This window comes from Xiphias gladius, chromosome 12, assembly GCF_016859285.1.
Source record: "Xiphias gladius isolate SHS-SW01 ecotype Sanya breed wild chromosome 12, ASM1685928v1, whole genome shotgun sequence".
NCBI lineage: Eukaryota > Metazoa > Chordata > Actinopteri > Istiophoriformes > Xiphiidae > Xiphias > Xiphias gladius.
The window spans coordinates 10,334,746-10,353,030 of NC_053411.1; the positions used below are offsets into that span (position 1 = coordinate 10,334,746).

Sequence of the window (18,285 nt, forward strand, 5' to 3'; positions counted from 1 at the left end):
TGTAAATGTGAGGCTTTTGTAATACCTTATTGTAACATTCAGTGTGTATGTGTAAATTAACTGTAAAATGAAAAAAATGTATTTAACTGCAATAAGTAAGAGGCTATGTGATACTGGGCTCTAGGGCCCCAATGCTAATACCATAATTTAGGCATAACAAAGTCCAACATTTCTCGATTACATTTATAGTTATTTTAGGACTCAAAGCTATAGTTTGAACACAGAACCAGCTATAATGCTAGTGATGTAAAACATAGGAGTCTCTTGGACAAACTATGTTCTCAGTTTAGAAATGAATCCGAGGAAATATGTAAATTATAAAACGGTGATTTGCCTTTATACTGACATAACAAATACCAATATCTATGGCCTTCCACTACAGTCTTGGCATCAAGAAGCTTTTAATACCTGAATTTTTAACTTTTGGTCAAATTATGTATCTATTTAGATAAGTTGTAAAATCATTTTCAGTCACATTCCTCCTTTAAAAAAAAAAAAAAAAAAAAAAATTCTACCAATAAGCATTGGTTTCTTTGGTCCATTTAAAAACACAGACAATAGTTCAAGAGGAAGCCAAGCCTTAATAGTATGTATATGACCGTAGAATGATTCTGCTTTTATTGAGATACTTCAGACCCTGGGAAGGTCAAGCCATCTTGTTCCTTTCAGTTCTTGTGGTTGCCTCTGTGTTCGGAGACGTGTCTGCTAGGACGAACAGGTCTTCGGCTCCCAACAGCATTTTGCCTGTGAACAGATGTTGAGATGCCAATATTTCATATGTAAGTATGAAAAACAGAACAGCAACTACAACCAGCTTTCAAGGGTCAGTTGTTAATCTTTGACGATCAGTCTCACGTTTTTGATTTAGCCCTGCTAATGTAAAGGAATAGTTTAACATTTTGGGAAATTTGGATTTCTTTTCTTGCTGCGAGTTAGATGATTACCACTCATGTCTGTGCATAAAAACTGGAAACGGAGGGAAACGGCTAGCCTGGCTCTCTCCAAACTCTGTGGGGTTGGAGAGTAACACCACCTCTGAAGCTCACAAATAAACATCTGTTTACTGCATACACAAATACAATAAAAACAATTTGTTGTTAATGTGCTAGAACTATTTCTTGGCAGTGACATCCAAGATAGAGCCAGGCTAGCTGTCTCCTGCCGATTCCAGTCATTATGCTAAGCTAACAGTGTCCTGCTCTAGGTCTGTAGTTACTGCAAAGGCATGAGTGGTATCCATCTTGTCATCTTAAAATGAAATAAAATGATAAAGCACTCACCTCACATTCTCATCTTGCAGGTCATCAGCTTTCAGGGCAGATTTTGAAATGCCCATGCCGTGAGGAATCCTGTCTGGGTATCTCACAGCAATCTTGAAGCCATTCAGCTCAAAGCCCTGACGAAGTGAACCAAAAAGGAAAAAAAAGGGAGAAATTACATGAGACGTGAATTCCTGTAGGCTAGAGGAAAGCTCATACATTGTGTTGGCAGCGTCCTATTACTTACGTATATGTACACATAAGGAAGGGAGCAATAATTTGTTTGTCTTAGGACAAGGTGATAAAAATACATATTGATCTAAAGACAACTTGCTGAGATTGTGGTTGTTAGAAGCAGCAAAAGCCACGGAAGGAGACTCGAGGTTTTCATTCGGTAGCATTTTTTTTTTTTTTTTTTTTTAAGCAGAGCAGCACAGCACCAAATTTGGGCACTTTGAGTCTGATCCCGTTACATACAGTTCACTTACATGAAAGCGCCGGATTGCTTCATCACAATACTCTTGTTTTGTAAAGTTTACAAAGGCACATCGTTTCGAAACCAGAACCTTTGCACTATAGACAACCCCAGCCCTACAGGAGAAGACAATGTGTGTGAGTACTTACTCACTATGCAACTTGAGAACCTGCCTACAAAGAAATAATATAAGCAATAACGTGAAAAATAGTTTGTCTCGTTAAACTGAACATTTCACCGACGTTCTCTTACTTGTTAAACAGGTTGGTTATATCCCACTCGGTTACTGGGTAAATCAAGTTTCCTACCCAAACTGGAAACAGCTCCCTGTTAAAATAAAATGAAGGTGACAGATGATGAGATGCCGATTGTTACTGTGAGAAACCATTTTGTAGATAAAAACGCCGTTATTCATAACACACAGTTTGTAGTGCATAAAAGCCTTCAGTGCTTTTCAGCTCCCTTGGAATATACTGTCTTCATAGTACTTGATTACGCTTGTCCAATATGAGAATTGATCAATCATCAAATTAACCTTCAATTATACTGGCTAATATTGCTATCTATAATACTTAGTAATTTAGACATCATTGATAATACAATTTAAAAGTTCAAATATTAAAAAGAATTATCCTACTTCAATATCCCCAATTCATTATTTTGCCCTGCCCATGTTGTCACATTAACTGTTAATTAAATAACTGTCACTTACAGTGATGTAACAGTTGACCAAACTAGCCTCAGAGATGAGGGAGTTAGAACTGTGATGAGCTGAGCTCAACAGCTATGATTCTGAAATGCTGCCAAATGTAAGACTTCCACCACAGTATCACACACTAAAGTCATTTGTAATAATTATGCTAAGCATTAAGTCAGTTTTGAATTAAAAAACCTTGACATTTCTAACACTACAATCAGACTGAATTTATACTCACGGTGGTGGTTGACTTTTTTCATTGCTGCTCTTCATGGCCTGATAAGTAACGGGCTTTGGTTGACTCTGGGCATTCGACATATTCTGAACTGGGCCTAAAGGTTTGTTCTTAAGTGATGTTTTTGATGCGTCCTGGGACTGAAGAGGGTGGGGAGGAACAGCAAGTGCTGGGTTGGTGTTGGCTGAAAGGACTGGAGAAACTCCGGTGACATTCACTACTTGAGCTGGCGGGAGAGTGGCATTTTGAACAGCTCCTAAACACAAGTGTTTAAAATTGGTATGGTGTACAGACAGACACGTAGCTAACAAAATTTAGGTTTATCATATCATACACACTCTGAAACACGGGTATGTACAGAGTGTACTCTACATAGGTAAGCTAAAACAAGGTGATTTTCATTTCACTCAGAGTAAAATCAAAGACACTCACCTTGTTCATTGTTTAATTTGGACAGCACCTCTAGCGCTTTTTGAACTGTCCCGTGAATAATTAAAGCATTTGAGCTCTGCTCCCGAGTGTAACCACACTCCTGAAACAAAACAGAGGTTAAAACACCTGCAGTGAATGATTATCTTTCGGTTTGTCTGTCAGCACACTCCAGTGTCTCTCTCAAAGTTGGAAAATATCACTACTGGACAGTTTTACTAGTAGTTATAGCAGGAAAAAAAGCAAGTCTTAAATATAGACTTTTTCAATTGAGTAACTACTGACCTGGTATACAATGCCGTGTTTTTGTATAAATACAACAAAATGTGTGTTACATGGAGTAGAGCACTAAATTTTTGCACCATTTTCCTTCCTGTCTCCCCCATTGGTGACAACACAAACACGAAGCTTACTGTTACATACCATTAGTTGTGTCATCTGAACCCGCATTAGTTCATAAGCAGCTTCTGCATATGAACTTTCCAGTTTGAGAACGTCCTTGAAGGCCTGGGCAGACTCCTCATACCTCTGAGGGAGGAGGAAGAAAGAAAAAAGGAGGAGAAAAAGAGATTAGCTCTCCTTACTCTCTGCATGGGGACTAAATCAAAGTTCAGACTCATTCACTGTCATGCTGCTGGACTAATCAGCCCAGTTATTAATGTTTACAGCAACAGCGAGTCAAGACAAGTGAGTAAAAAATGTGAGCCTGTGCATCTCAGTGACGCTTCAATTTCATTCAGTAGTGCTGCAACAAGGCTGAAGTGATCCCAAAGTCATTCCAAAGTGATATGACGAGTGTAAACAAAACAATGACTTCAACTTAGAGGTTACTTAGTCACAGCTACAAACGATGCTGAAAGGTGGGTCATATTTGGGGAGTGTAAAAGTACACAAAATTCACACACACTGATGCATTCAGTGACTGTAGGGTCACAAAATCAGTATAGCAATGTAAACTAAACACGGTTAAACCACAAAAAATAAAAATTCCCTGTCTTGTTTCTTAAAATGTGAAAAATAAAGGACCATTATACGGGGGCTCAAGCATCCTTTCACTAAAGCCTTGTCCTGTGTTCTGAACTATGTGGTGCTGTTGCAAAAGAGTCTGCACACCGGATGTATTTACATTATTTTGTCTACCCCAACACACGCTTCCAACACAGAACCCGCTACTTAGCTACGACAATGCACAGCATTTAAAACAGGGTGTTCATATTTGCGTGTGTGTTGCAGATTTCATGGGAGAACATTTACCTTTAGACCTGCCAGGGCTCTGCCCTTCCTAAACAGGCCTTTAACCCAGCCTGGATACATATTAAGACACAACTCTGCATCAGTCAGTGCCTTCTCATATTCTTGCATCTTTTCAAAACAGAAGGAACGATTGCCAAACAACCTGCAACAGAAATAATAGTTTAAACGCTGCATTTGAAAAAAAATAAAATAAAATTGGTGGAAGCAATCTCATGTAAATTTACTGTGAATGAAGTGAAGGACGTGTTCTTACTTGAACTCTGTTGGGTTGTACTTAATTGCATCCGTAAAGCATTTCACAGCCATATCAAAGTCTCCAGAATTTGCAAACCCATTTCCAATAACTGTAGGGAAAAAAAAAAAAGTTAAAATCTCACTGACATAATTTACATATGACCAAATATGTATCTATAAATCATGATCAATGGGTTAAACTTACCTGCAAGCTCTGTACTTATTTTTATATTATCTTCAATGGTGGGGATGCTAGGGGCAGTGGAATCCTGTTGGTACAGTAAGAGAGAAATATGTGCAACCTTATCCCAACCACAAAAAAAAAGTCTGACTTGTGCGCAAGATAACTCACCTTCTTTTCAACCTCTGGGTCTTCTTTAGGTTTGTCAGGGACAGTTTTCCGTTCTTTAACCGGGATCTTCTTTTTCTCCTTCCTCTCAGGCCTGGGCCTCTGTTCCGCTTTACGCTTGGCTATGAGAGCAGCTTTAGTCACAAAAGTACTCGTCATATCCAGTCCCTTTAATAAAAAACACAAAAAAAAAAAACCATCAGGAAAAGAGGCAAAATTAGTCATCTGCCTGAGTGATGAGAAACACATTTTACAGGTTCTAATCCCGCGCCCCTGTGTTACTTGTTCCTTTGTCACTTCTTACATGTTAAATATAATTAAAAAAAAATGTTAATAAAACCATTTTCTCTTCCTGGGAAACACAAAAAATAACATCTTGAATTCAGGGGCAGTTACATAAATTTATCCGATCAAATGTAATTTGAGGTGAAACCAAACAATGTGGTTGAGGTCTAATCTATTCATTGCAGCCTTTACCCTCCTGCTGCAGCTCCATCTCTCTCTGTAGCTGTGTTGTGGTATAAACGCCAAACCATGCCCACTTTTTTTCAGCTATCTTATCACATCTAAAAAGGTCTTGATTTAAATTCCTCTCATAACTAAACCCTGTCCACAAATTTGGTTTCCCTCGGTAATGTCATATTGAGGCCTAAAAAGCAGAATAGTGCTCGTCACTGGTCACTCATCTGTGCAAAAGTAGGCAACGGTTTGTAAAAGCAAAAAAATGTTCTACTGTTTTGTGGACGCATGGCACACATGAGAAACTGCGATGGGCCAAGATTTGAAAATTACACGACTATACCAAAAATGCTTCCCCTTCATCGGGAGGAGCCATTTCAGCGGCAGAAGTAAGAATATCGTTTACAGTTTAGCACTGATGCTTTGCAAAACTAGGTCATGTTAAAATTTAAGGCATGTAACATAGGTATACATCATCTAAACATAACCATGCAAATGATTCCTCAGATAAAACATTTGACACCAATGCCAAAGTACGTTTAGAGGAGCATTACAAAACTTCAGGTGTCAGTAGCAAAACTTGTGACAAATCTCTCTGCTTAATTGTAGGTGTATGAATTGCAGTAACAGGAGCACTTGGTACCTCAGAGTCACAGGAGTCATTCTTGGCGTCGCTAGCTTCCTCGCTGGATTCATCTTCACTGCTCTCACTGCTCTCTGTATCTTTAGCTGAAGCCAAGTGTTTAACACTGAAATTTGTATTGTCTTTGGATTTGTCATTAACTACTTTACTATCCTCTGCTTTACATTGCTGTGCATCGTTTTTTCCCTGTAACACAAGATAAACAAACCTGTTAAAATTGGAGAGTGCAGCTTGATGACTTTGTTTGGACACTCTCTTTTAAAAAAGATGTTGCACACAAATGGTCATTACCTCTTCATCTTTTATGGGGTTCAGTTTTTCCTTCCTCTCCAACTTCTCATTCCGTTTTATCTTCTGTTTCTGTCAGGCAAGAATACACAAAAGCTTAATCTACACAATCTGACATCACTCATTACTATGAAACTCCTTTTTGGAGATAGCAGAATTTACCTGTTTCTTAAGCCGTTTCTTTTCAGCCTTTTCTTTGCTTTTTTTCGTTTCTTGTAATAATCTGGCCCTTCTTTCAGTATCCTACAAAAGGTTGTAAAGCAAACATTGCATAGATTTCAACCATTTGAACTCTACAGAATCACTTCAGGTCACAATGAGGTCATCTAAACTGGAAAGACAAATAAAACAAAAGTGAACTTACACTCTCCTTTGCCTGAACTTTTACAGAGGGCAGGCGAGGAAGGTCACCAGCTGAAGTGTAGTACTGCAGTGGAGGCTGATAGACCGAGCCAGATGACCTTGAATGGTTCCCTCTAAATCCTCTATCACTACTCATGTCAGAGAGCCTTGGGTATCCACGGAAATTATTACGACCATGTACCCAGTTGTCAATTTCATAATCATCCTCACCTGTGTCATCTAGCTCATCATCATATTCCATACCTGTTAAGAAGTTTTTTATAACTTTAACACATTTACCCAGCAATTCCACAGTAGTTCCACAATAAATGTGTAAAACTTTACAATTCCACAAATAAAAAACACTGAAAACATACCCCAGGATGTAGCATTAATGTGAATCTTACCAAGAAGGCCAAATCTTACTATCCTTTGAATACGAGGACGTCTCTCAAACATATCCACAATCCTTTGCTAGAGAAGAGAGAGATAAAATGTGAAAGTCAGTTCCACATAGTTGCTGACAACCATCAGATTAGCTCAGCACTTTCAGCCTTGAAACTTTCATTTCCCCCTGCATTCGGGCTCCATTATACTATAAGTTAAAAAAAAAAAAAAAAAAGGTTGGTGTGTTCCCAAGGATATCCAATGCCAGTACTGACTGTGTTGAGCTGTTGAGATGAGCCTACCGACACCAAAGCACTGCACGCTTAAGTTTCACTTTCCTTTACCCAGGGGGAGCGCTGACTCACTGGATTTACATCAACGGTCAAGCTACTTTCCTAATGAAGGGGCAAACGGAATGCATCTGATGTTTTAAAACTGTCCCTGTGTTAAAAGCAAAGTGAGCCAAGCACCCAAACGGTGCTACCAAGCTTGTTTCCCCGCTTACACAATTTAAAACTTTTAAAAGCTTCGTGACCATCTGTGGTGTCAGATGATTTGGTGATGTGAGGTAAGGTATTGTGGATTTTTTTGACTACTGACTGATTGTTTGGGTGAGTGGAGCCTCCTGTGGCGTCTGTATCCTGCTTCCAGAGGGAAACCATTATATTGTTTACATGTCTTGTTCTACTAACATGCGTGCCAAGGCCAGACTGCGGACTGGAGAGTGTTAAAAAAAAGTAGTTATTTCCAAAATTAAAGAGAGGATGGCCCAAACTAATGTAAACAATGAAGCTTTCAACAGAGGAAAACGGGGCTTTGCCAATGTTTTATGATGTATCTCTTGTCACGTATACAAAACTCTTTGTTTGCAGTGAAAACTCAGTGTATCTTAAGTATCGACTCTGTTCATAACAGTAGAGGATTTGTTTCAAAGCTCTAAAAATGCAGGTTCAGAGAAAGATCTCCAATCATCTAAACACATGAACACAAAAGACACACTGCAAATACACCTCGGGCTACGTGCTACTTCTGCGTAACACGAACAGTGTTGACAGTGAATTGCGATATTAACATTTACTGCGTCCAGGAGTTTTCTGCAAATAGACCGAGTGCTGTGATCAAATTGTGTTTGAACTTAACATATCGGCGTTTTCAAACCAATACGACATTGTGTAGCGTCACGAAACTAATTTAACTCTTGTGTTGTTAAAAAAAAACGCCGTTTGTCTCACTGCTCTGCATGAGAAACAGCTGCGCACATGAAGAGCCTCGGAGCGCAGAACATACACAGGAAGTGACTGCGTCCGCGGTTTGAAGCGTCTCTGAACGGACGTCAGACAGCACGGCTCCGATCGCGGTGGAGTCTGACGAACTCGCTACTAGCTCTGAAGTTGACGCCGCTGCTGCTACACTCATGTCCTCATGCCGAATAAACAACTACACCCACGTCAGCCACATCATCGCCACCTACAAACCAGAAGTGCCGACATGTGGGCGCTTCCCTAATTGCTTGGCTCGTGTATATACAAAACATCAAACAGGACAAGGTAAATGGTGTACTCACGACCATACTGATATCCGTATACTCTGAAAAAGGAGGAGGGGAAAAAAAAAAAAAAACATTGTAAAATCCTGCCGATTCAGCGTTGAATCAAATCAACAGGCAGTGATTTATCTGTATTTTGCGTCAACTCCAAGTAGTACGAGCGAGCTAGCGTGTTAGCTGAACTACCCACCAACTTCTTCTAAGAGGCAAAATAGCATTTTCTTACCCGTCTCGTCTGTAAATATCTCCATGTTTAATAAAAGATGTCCTCCCACAGCCTCATATACTCTTAAATTCGACTTACTTACGCACTAAATGGCATTACTTTAACGCGAATGTAAGCAGCCCCTAACTTCTTCTACATGTTGTTTCTGCGCTCTCAACCAGGCTCGCGTGAACTGACAGAACTTAGCTTTCATTGAACGCATGCGCGCTGAGGTGCCACTCCCCGCCAAAGCGCCGTTGGTGCCCTCTTCCGGACAGATGAGCGTGCAGATGTTTTGATGTGTACTCCTTTCGTAAAACCGTTAACGGTCATCTCCACATGACTTTCGCTTTCATATCGGCACTGTAAACTCATTCTCATCTATTGTCGATACACTATACCATACACTGTATGGTATATTGTATTTATCATTTATACTCATACCTATATAATCAATATTTATTTTTGATCTGTTTCTACATTGGTATGACTACCAAGTAACAAACATATTCTTTGCAGTTGCACTACACTTATTTCCCTTGCAGATATACATTCGGAGAAATGTTTGCACAAATTTATATTAAGGTATGGTAATGTATGTGTAATGCGTAGAGCTTTGAAATATTTCTTTAATTCGGCATTTACTCTATGTATATAACTCATTTAGTGGATTTCTTACCTCTTTGCGTGTCTCCTGTGCTGCTGTGCTGCCGTTTAAATTTCCCACGAGAATCTGTAAAGTCTTGTATATCATCTTCCATCCTGCGTATTAGGGATGAAAAAGCCTTTTCTCACCTGATTGCTTTATCAATCCAGATTAAAGTGAAAATGACAATATTAATAAAGTCAAACTAAGAATGGAAGAATGGAATCTTTAATGCATCACTCAGTTAATCATTAGTCACTAACTAGTTTATTCTCACACATTCACACATCACTTTCTAATTTTTTTCAGGTAGACAACAACCTGTAGTTTCAAACAACCACAAGTAAAGCTTTTAACTGAAATAGGAAAAACAGGAAATATGATACCAGTATTTTTGCTTTGAGGAAAACAGTTCAATGTGGAAATGTTTTGCTAAAAATATCAAATTTCTACCCCCTTTGTAATGTTTGTTCATCTCTCAACAAATATCATTGCACAGTAAAACGGACATCTTTCATATTTTTCACTGAAACCACAAAATAACTTTGAATATGTAGTCCATACTGCATAAGGAATGCGACATCCAATGAATCTAGTATATTTCAATAGTCAGCCTGTTTTCTGCCAGTAAAAACTACATAAACAATTTGATAGTACTAATTAAAGCACCATTAATTAGTTAACAGTTGTTCACATGGACTGTCCATGTGCCTGTGAAATCCAAAAATTAATTTCATGATTTAATTCAAAGACACTCTCAAAACCTTTTCAGGTTTTGCAAATGTTTTGCTAAAATAGTCTCTGTATTCATATATTTTAGAATTAATCTATCTTTAAAACCAACAATGCTGTACCTGTGCTCTAAGTTATAATATTTCAGTAAAAAATGTTTAGGACTTTGTGGATTTAAAACTAAAATCTGTTAGATATCATGCCCCCACCTCATGAAAGGAAATGCCTTGCATGATTCTGAATATGTGTCACATGGCTTGTTTCACAATGAGTGAGTGAAAGTGCAGCTGCAGTTCTAGTTCCCTTTGAACTCACAGCAAAGCAGCATCTTTGGCCAAGTCATGAGCAATAACCTGGCCTTATCTGTTTGCCTTAAAGTTTAAAGGTCAACCCTGAGTCACAAAATCTCAAAGGCTTATCAGTTACCACATTTTAAAGTGACTAACAGCAACAAAAAGCCGTCATCATAGCCAGGATTTTGGCTAAGGGTCCTTGAGAATAAAAGTAGGAAACTGTCAGTCTCTCCAGTGGCAATTGTTATTCTACAATCCTTCCGTGGCGTACAGAAAATTCGATAAGTCTGTGGTAAACAGAGCTGAGGAGGATGATGGCCCCTACCACCATACCGCAGATGAGGCTAAAGGCCCAACGAGGCCCCAGGATGGTATAAACCTGGGAGACAAAGACAGGGCCCAAAGTCCGGGCACCGCTGCCAGAGGCCGTCAACCACCCCATGTACACGCCCTGCAACAAGCAACATCAACATTATACGCTCTCAAGAGATGCATTATTTTATTACATTTCAAAATGAAACAACATTTTGAGAAATTTTCACTTTTGTTAAAATAGCACTTCCATTACCTGAGGCTTGGGTCCGAGGATTTTGGAATATAGTGTGTAGGACATCACATTGCAGGCTGGGTATCCCACCCCAATCAAGATGTCGGATGAGATGTACTGGGCTAAGTGTATTGCAGGGGTATACTGGCACCAGGTCTGTTCATACGGGCAGCCTTGTGGCTCCAGAGAGCTGTTGGAGGCTATCGTGGCTTCAGATATCTGACTAACCAATGAGTTGTTTTTCAGGTCTGTATTTTGAAAAGAAAAACAAAACATGTAATTCCACTTGAATTCTCAAACATATATATAACAACTCTTAAAGTACTTTTGCTGCTGCACAGTGTTCTGTTAAAAACCTCAAAAACAAAGCTGTATTATTTCAATCAAAAAAAGTGGAAGGAGCTAAACTGGAATTCAATTTGTAGTAATTAATCACTTCAACGCAGGAAACTGAAACAATTTGTGCAATTAAAACAATCCATACCTGCCCACTGGATTTTGGGATAATGATTCCCCCATGGAAGCAGGATAAAGAAGCCACAGAATATAATGGCCAAGCCTGCTAGCAACACAGGACGATCCCCAGCCCTGGAGGGAAGTAAACATTCCTTGTGTTAAACCAAAATCTTGCGAGTTAAGATGTATTCTTATTTAACAGATTGAGTAAGGGTACCTTTTAGAAGCCACTTTTACAACCAGAAACACAAGGATGGATTCAAATCCGATGCAGCAGATGATGATGCCATTGTATAAAACAGCTTCTTTCCTTGTCCAGGCAAACATGTCCATGGACAAAGGGGTGGCAATTCTGAAAAGTCATAAAAATATACAGTCAGGTCTTGAAAACACCCTGTATGCTGTTGAGTATAAAGATGCAAGCAATAAGATATACGAACTGTCTGTATCATTGTGATTTGACTGCGTCTGTACTCTGTGACGGATTACATACGTCTCAAAGATGGCAAAGACGAACATGACGATGAAGAAGAGGACATTGGAGGTCAGGACTGCTACCTGGTCGATGGTTTCCTCAGTTTCTTCGCTAATGTCGACTCTATCTACAGGAGACAAAGGGCGAGAACAAAGGATTCAACCAGGATACACTGACCAATATTCTCCAACAGATAATCCCAATGTATCTTGTCTCACAGTTCTGGCAGGTCAGGAATTGGGCTGCATTGTCTCAGGATCTCTCTCACGAAGATGCCACACACGGTCCACCACACTTCTTAGAAACGTGATCATGTCTGACACTAAGGCATTTTTTGTTTTCTTAAGCAGATTACCTACTGTATATGACTCTCTGTAGCAAATTCATTTTTATAGCATGCCAAAAAAAAAGATGTTTATTTCAAATTATAAAACGTATACAGTCTTAAATGGGAACTGGATGTTTTTTCTTTCTCTCTTTCTTCTTCTGTGCTGACTTTTATGTGATTACCTACATTTTCTGTATTAATCCTGCTTGATTTGTCGTTCACAGTTGGATAAGTCTATACAAGGAGTGGGGGTGGATGAAGGGGTAGTGGGGGGTGTTAAGATGTAAAACTGTTGAATTTTGCAACACATACCTTCTGATACGTAGTTGATGGCTCGAATGTGTCTTCCATGGTCATCAACACGGTGCTCTCTGTTAGTGAGAATCAAGACAGCAACTAATTAATTCCAGTGATGAAATTAAAAGAGGATTTTTTTTTACCTCTGAGAAAAATGATACATGAACAAACACAAGTGTAGCTTAACAGAATCAATGGCTTTTTAAAGACCTAGTAAGGTGATCTTATATTCCTTGTACATAAGCCCAAGGAGACACACTGTTTATATGTGCAGGGGAAAGCCTTACCTCAGCACCAAGAGGACCAGCAGGATGTTGATAATGCCAAAAGCTGCAGCCAGTAAAGCAGGAGCAGTGTACATGTTGAGCTGCAATTCTATGATCTTCACTGTGAAACCATGCTCACCGATGAATGATAGGCATGCCTGAAGAGCTGACATATACAAAGATATGCAAATGTTAACAATTAAATCCACAACTTTTTCCTTGTTTTTTCACAACATACACTAGCCTCACAGCCCTGCCAGTATACTGGGCAGGTTCACATAATCTGAACAAAATATAACCATCTTTACCTGGTCCCAGGATGAAACCCAGGGCCTGACAGGCACTCATGTTTGCCATGGCACTGGTTCTCTCCTTCAGTGATGTAGCTCCAGCAACATAGGACCTCACCACAGCAACATTGCCTGCCATAAAAAATATCCCAGATCTAATTTCAGGGAATGTGTGAAACTGACAACACCATCATACGATAGAGCAAAGGCTTTTGTACAGTTTAAGAGCAAATAAGAATCCCACATGTCACCTGCTCCGAAGCCGACAAAGGCTCTGGAGAAGAGGATGTGGAACTTGTGATTGGTCTTTGGCAGGTATGCGTAGGCATAGTAGATATTGGCTGATAGGTTGATGAAGATGGAGCACACCAACGGCTCCCTGCGTGGACGGTAATTAGACCACAGGCCAAAAATGGGTGAGGCCACCATCTGACCGAGGCTGTAGGCTGCCACAACCCATCCCAGGAAGCTGGCATTGGAGCTATCATCAATCTTTAGGAAACACAGATTGAAAAAATAATAATAATAAAAGATAAAAGCACGAGGTTGATATTGCTACAATGCAAATATATGAGTCCCATGATTGTTGCTTTGCTGTTACATATGACACATAACCAGGATGTGCTCAAGCGTTTAGAACTGTTTAACTACTCAGTTTGACTGGTGCACAGGGTACTACTTCTGCTAAATCCAAAATTAGGTCTCCAAGTTTTCTTTGTAGCTTCTTTGACTTCCTGTTTACCATGCCAAGATTGTCTTTGAACAGCACAAACACAGTACCTTATTTTCATCAGAGAACAGACTTTGAACCCAGAAGAAAACTGAGTCCTGCATACCTTTTGCAAATAGGGCCAAAGTGATGTGATGACAATAGTGAAACCTGAAAGGGCACAAAAACATTGATGATTTGCATGCCGTCACAAATCCCAAATCCCAGTTACAGGACAGTCTCCTTAATCATTATTCACAACCTCAACATGGAGGAGAACTTTTTTCCAGACATACACAATTTGTTGTGACCCACATGAAGTGTCACTGCAATGGCTTTCAAAATTATAAAAGTATAAAAGTTAAAATCTCTGTAACATCTGGGCATCCTCACCTACACTGCTGAGAAACATGGTGAAGTACATGACTCGGATGGACCTCCACCGACTCTTGTAATCTTCATCCTGAGAGTCATCACTGCACACAGGAAAGGGAACGAGACAGTCTATAACACTGGCAAACCAATCTGACCTAAATGGTTTACATAATGCAGGGATCACATACAGTACAGGGTTAGTATTACCAGTGCTCCGGCGACCTGTTTGGTAAACAATGCACCTCCAGTCATCGGCTATTGAACTCTGCACTCACCTGCTTGCATCATCCCTGAGCAATGGCGTGCTTTCCTCGGAGTCAACAAGTTGTGGCATTTTAGTTAAAACAGCAACACAGCAAAACGATATTGCTGCCCCGGACGTTGGAGATGTTAAACAACGTTGCTAAGACGGCATTTAGCAGAGGGTCAGTGAACTAGCCCGCTAACGCTCACTAGCGCCAACTCCTCCGAAAAGCTCTGGAAAGCTAGCTGCAGTACCAGCTAACGTTAGCAACTCAAACTAACATTTAACATTCTTATAAAGCCATTAGCCAGACTAACTCCACACATAGTGTTAGGTGGCGTGATTTCCAACCGACGTCCATAAACGAGAGTAACCCAACTAAAAGCTTACAAAATTGGACTCTGATACCAAAGACAGCTATCAAGTCGAACAGAGCTAAAATGGCATCTCCCAGGTAAACTTTTCAAAATAACATCAAATCGCAATTGTATCAAATTAAATGTATTTGATTCCACAACGAACCGTTCGTTGCTTAGCCAAACATGTTTTGTAAATGCATCCCAAGAACTATTAACTCGATTTTTATAATTTTATATATATATATATATTTGTTGTTATATGTTTTTATTATATGCTTTTATTATGAAGCCTGAGTCGTATAACGTCCTGGCCCATTCCGGTGTTTTCCGTTCGCCTTGACGCAGCAGACTCACGTGAGAATTCACTAACTACATAAACACTCGTAAGTTCCCGTGTTGGCACGTCTGGCACATCTGTGTTTACAGTCGTCCGCCCATCATCCTGGTACGTAAACACGAACCGGTATACCCGATTAAAGCGCCATGTTTTCAGAACGCCTGTCTTCGAGCACCGCGGCCACATAACTCACATTACCGTGCTGGTTCAATCCACCACAAAGTGCAGAGGGGTCTGGAGGTGCGCTGGGACCGTAGGCATCACTTTGATACCCCGATCATACTTTATTTGGCCAAAAAAAAAAAAAAAAAAAAAAGTCTGATGCACCCCAGGAATGTGTCGGTGTGTTCCGTGAATCTGGACGCTGCTGTCCACAGCCAAGGCTGCTGCCGATCGGCCCAGAAGCGGGGGTCTTCTGGATCTGCGTCAGTCCACGGCGGGCTTCCAATCTCAAGCTCCTCTGAGGCTTCCTGCCCGGTAGGCTCTCTGTGGCGGGAGAGGCAAAGGAGGCAAGAATGCGCCTGGAAACACCTGCTACATGGGGTCAAAAGAATTTTTTGTATGCCTGTAATATTTATTCGATTTTCAGTCGGAACCTTGATTAAAAACGGAAACAAAAACACATGATTTCTTGCTTCGTGTTCAGGGTCAGGACCCCCGGTGGCTGGATCGGTGGCCTTCGCCCTACTCCTCCCGGGCATGTTAGCTTTACCCGCGATTCACATAGAGAAGGGGAATATCGCTTTTCTTCGTCAGCTGTTATATAATAAGTAATGAGATTTAATTGATCCACTTGAGGAAATTGCATAGATTCATCAGCAGAATCAAGACAAAAAAATCACACAAATTGAGACTAGAGTGTCATGGTGATGTAAAAGTGAATACCAACTGAAATGAAATGCTTAAAGGCGTCCGTGGTATTTCAGGTCGGCTTGCAGCTAACGACGTTGTTCTTCCGTTTCGTTTATTCTTTCGATTAGTCGATTAAGCCTTTGATCGATGAAATGTCGGTCAATAGTGACGAAACGCCCATCAATTTTTTTTTTCTAAGCCAAATATATTGAATTTACTGTCATAAGACAAAGGACTGCAGAAAATCCTCACAATATATAAGATGGAATTAGGGAATGTTTAGCCTTTTTGCAAATTTTATAATTTATCATAAAGACAGTTGCATAATATAACAAAAATAACAATATAGAAATAATAATAATTTTGTCGATAAATTAACTTATCGTTTTAGCTCTTTCTTTTTGGGAAGCAAGGCAAATCTTGGAGGGAACACATTTCATGATTAATATGTGTAATTTAAAAAAAAAAAAAAGGGGGTTAACATTTCGTGTGTTTTTGTTTACTCCATAGGATCAGAAACTTTTACCAGAAGGTAAGAAGTAACTCCCTCTGCCATTGTTCATAAAGTCAAAGCAGGACACCACCTAGGTACTGCAACACAAAAACTGCTTTGTCGTGTTGAATTTAAACAGGAGCAAACTATTGTCCAGGCTGGAACGTGGTGTAGAATCCATGTTCACTGGACTTGTTCTATGTTACAGATAAGAAAACAGCTTGTGCAGAGCCTAACAACTATCATGGTAATCTGCTCAAAATTTGAGGAGAATCACTAGGCATCACCCCATGATGACTCTTTCTGATTCAAATCTAATGCAATTTTCAGTTTTCAATGGTAAATATTGAACTTGAGGAGAAAGGAAAACCCATACCTCAGAATAAAGATTGGTATACTGAGAGACGCCAATTGCGCCAAATTACATGATGGACCAAAGGTTACCTGCCTGTCTCACAGCTGTCAAAGGAACACCTGGATTCTCTTCTAGACATCACTACTGGGAGGTTACGCTGGGGAAAGACCTCAAACAGTCATGGTGGGTAGGTGTTACAAATGCCACCGGCTTTCCTCGGCAGTGTAATGTTCCCCCATCCACATCTGACGGTTTTCTGTCTCCAGTCATCCTTCCCTGACAGAGCAGACAGCTTTTAGTTTAACACAAAATCAAAAGTTTTACTGCCTGCTTGTCCACTCAAGACCGCAGACAGCTGGTGTGTATCTATATCATGACATTGGAGAGCTTTCCTTTCGTAATGTGGGAGGTAAACGTATATCGTTCTTTGCCAGCTACGTTCACAGATGAAGTCGTTCCGTTTTCCCCTCCTGGTGAAGGTGACAAAGCACCCATGGCGATATCGCACAGGACAGCACAGTCCGAGTGTATTGACATGGGGAACTTTGGCGATTCAACGGTACAAGAGCCTTAATCTTAATATAAGGAACGACTGCGGTAAGAAAGCAAGGTTAAACACTTGGGATCTGTTCTATCTATCTTCTATTTCAGCATTGTACTCCGCAGGGCAGAAAAACTTGGCTGAACCAAGCATTGTTTTTACAGAGCAGCGAAATCTGATGAGTGGCTGAAAAGGGTGAACCCTCCCCCAACATTTGTAAATAAGTCATGTTAAACTGAAATGTTGATAGTCAAACTAACTCATACTCCATGCCAATCCATACCAATTCCACACAGGATAGACAAAATTATTTAATTTTGGTCCTGTGACCCATGCTGTAAACTCACTTCTTGACTTATACTCACTTATACTTAAATGTTACACAGGTGCAACACCCTTCTTATTGGTATTGCAAGAAAGACTGTCGGTGGGCTGCAGCTTATTCAGTGCACTGCAGGTTACAACCTGAGCAGGGCTTCAAAATGTGAACATAAGCCTTCGCTTCTTAAATTGCTTTGCTCCATGTGAAATGTATTTTTCGGCCCTTCTCCTGGTACAGGATATTGTACAAAGTCCTCGGTGGACTGGTACCTCAACATACTGTGCATCTGCCAACACGCTTGACGATTATGAGTTGTCCGGGTCACTCAGGCTGCCTTGTACTGGCCTTTTTGTCTTGTAAAGGGCAAGTGTCTGATGGGTTTCCTGATTTATTAAATCACCTGTGGAGGGCGAGAGTGAAGCGGAGTGGCACAGTGGCGCCTAAAGTGGATTAGCTGAATCGAGTGGAAGGGAGGGGGTCCACGGTGACAGCAACTTAGGGTCCAAGCAGCCTGCCGTATGCGCTGTTACGGTAGTGAGAAGTTTTCTACAATACGTTATCTTGAG

The 18,285-nt window shown here is 40.3% G+C and overlaps 2 protein-coding genes and 1 pseudogene across 6 annotated transcripts; 1 reads left to right on the top strand and 2 right to left on the bottom strand.

Moving 5' to 3' along the window:
- Positions 1–635: 635 nt before the first annotated feature.
- LOC120797497 (tetratricopeptide repeat protein 31-like) lies at positions 636–9,032 on the bottom strand. 5 transcript variants are annotated; one of them, XM_040141197.1, is made up of 18 exons: positions 8,824–9,030; positions 8,616–8,638; positions 7,042–7,138; positions 6,687–6,928; positions 6,485–6,565; positions 6,326–6,394; positions 6,035–6,220; positions 4,936–5,100; positions 4,789–4,852; positions 4,603–4,693; positions 4,350–4,491; positions 3,519–3,623; positions 3,099–3,198; positions 2,670–2,922; positions 1,987–2,061; positions 1,748–1,850; positions 1,281–1,396; positions 636–744 (listed from the first exon to the last, which is right to left on the bottom strand). In XM_040141197.1, exons 1-18 carry the CDS (start codon positions 8,846–8,848, stop codon positions 666–668), a joined length of 2,016 nt encoding a protein of 671 aa, XP_039997131.1. In that variant the 5' UTR covers positions 8,849–9,030; the 3' UTR covers positions 636–665. The 5 variants fall into 5 exon arrangements, with proteins under 5 accessions (XP_039997131.1, XP_039997132.1, XP_039997133.1 ...); XM_040141198.1 differs by having other exon boundaries at positions 7,072–7,138; positions 8,824–9,029; XM_040141199.1 differs by lacking the exon at positions 8,616–8,638.
- Positions 9,033–9,687: 655 nt separating this feature from the next.
- On the bottom strand, positions 9,688–14,892 carry mfsd8 (major facilitator superfamily domain containing 8). Its single transcript, XM_040140258.1, has 12 exons — positions 14,492–14,892; positions 14,235–14,317; positions 13,969–14,012; positions 13,384–13,624; positions 13,151–13,264; positions 12,864–13,008; positions 12,592–12,650; positions 11,970–12,078; positions 11,694–11,828; positions 11,505–11,608; positions 11,042–11,268; positions 9,688–10,924 (listed from the first exon to the last, which is right to left on the bottom strand). The coding sequence occupies exons 1-12, from the start codon at positions 14,548–14,550 to the stop codon at positions 10,718–10,720; spliced, it is 1,527 nt and encodes a 508-aa protein (XP_039996192.1). The 5' UTR covers positions 14,551–14,892; the 3' UTR covers positions 9,688–10,717.
- Positions 14,893–15,356: 464 nt separating this feature from the next.
- On the top strand, positions 15,357–18,010 carry LOC120797699 (annotated as a pseudogene).
- Positions 18,011–18,285: the final 275 nt, after the last annotated feature.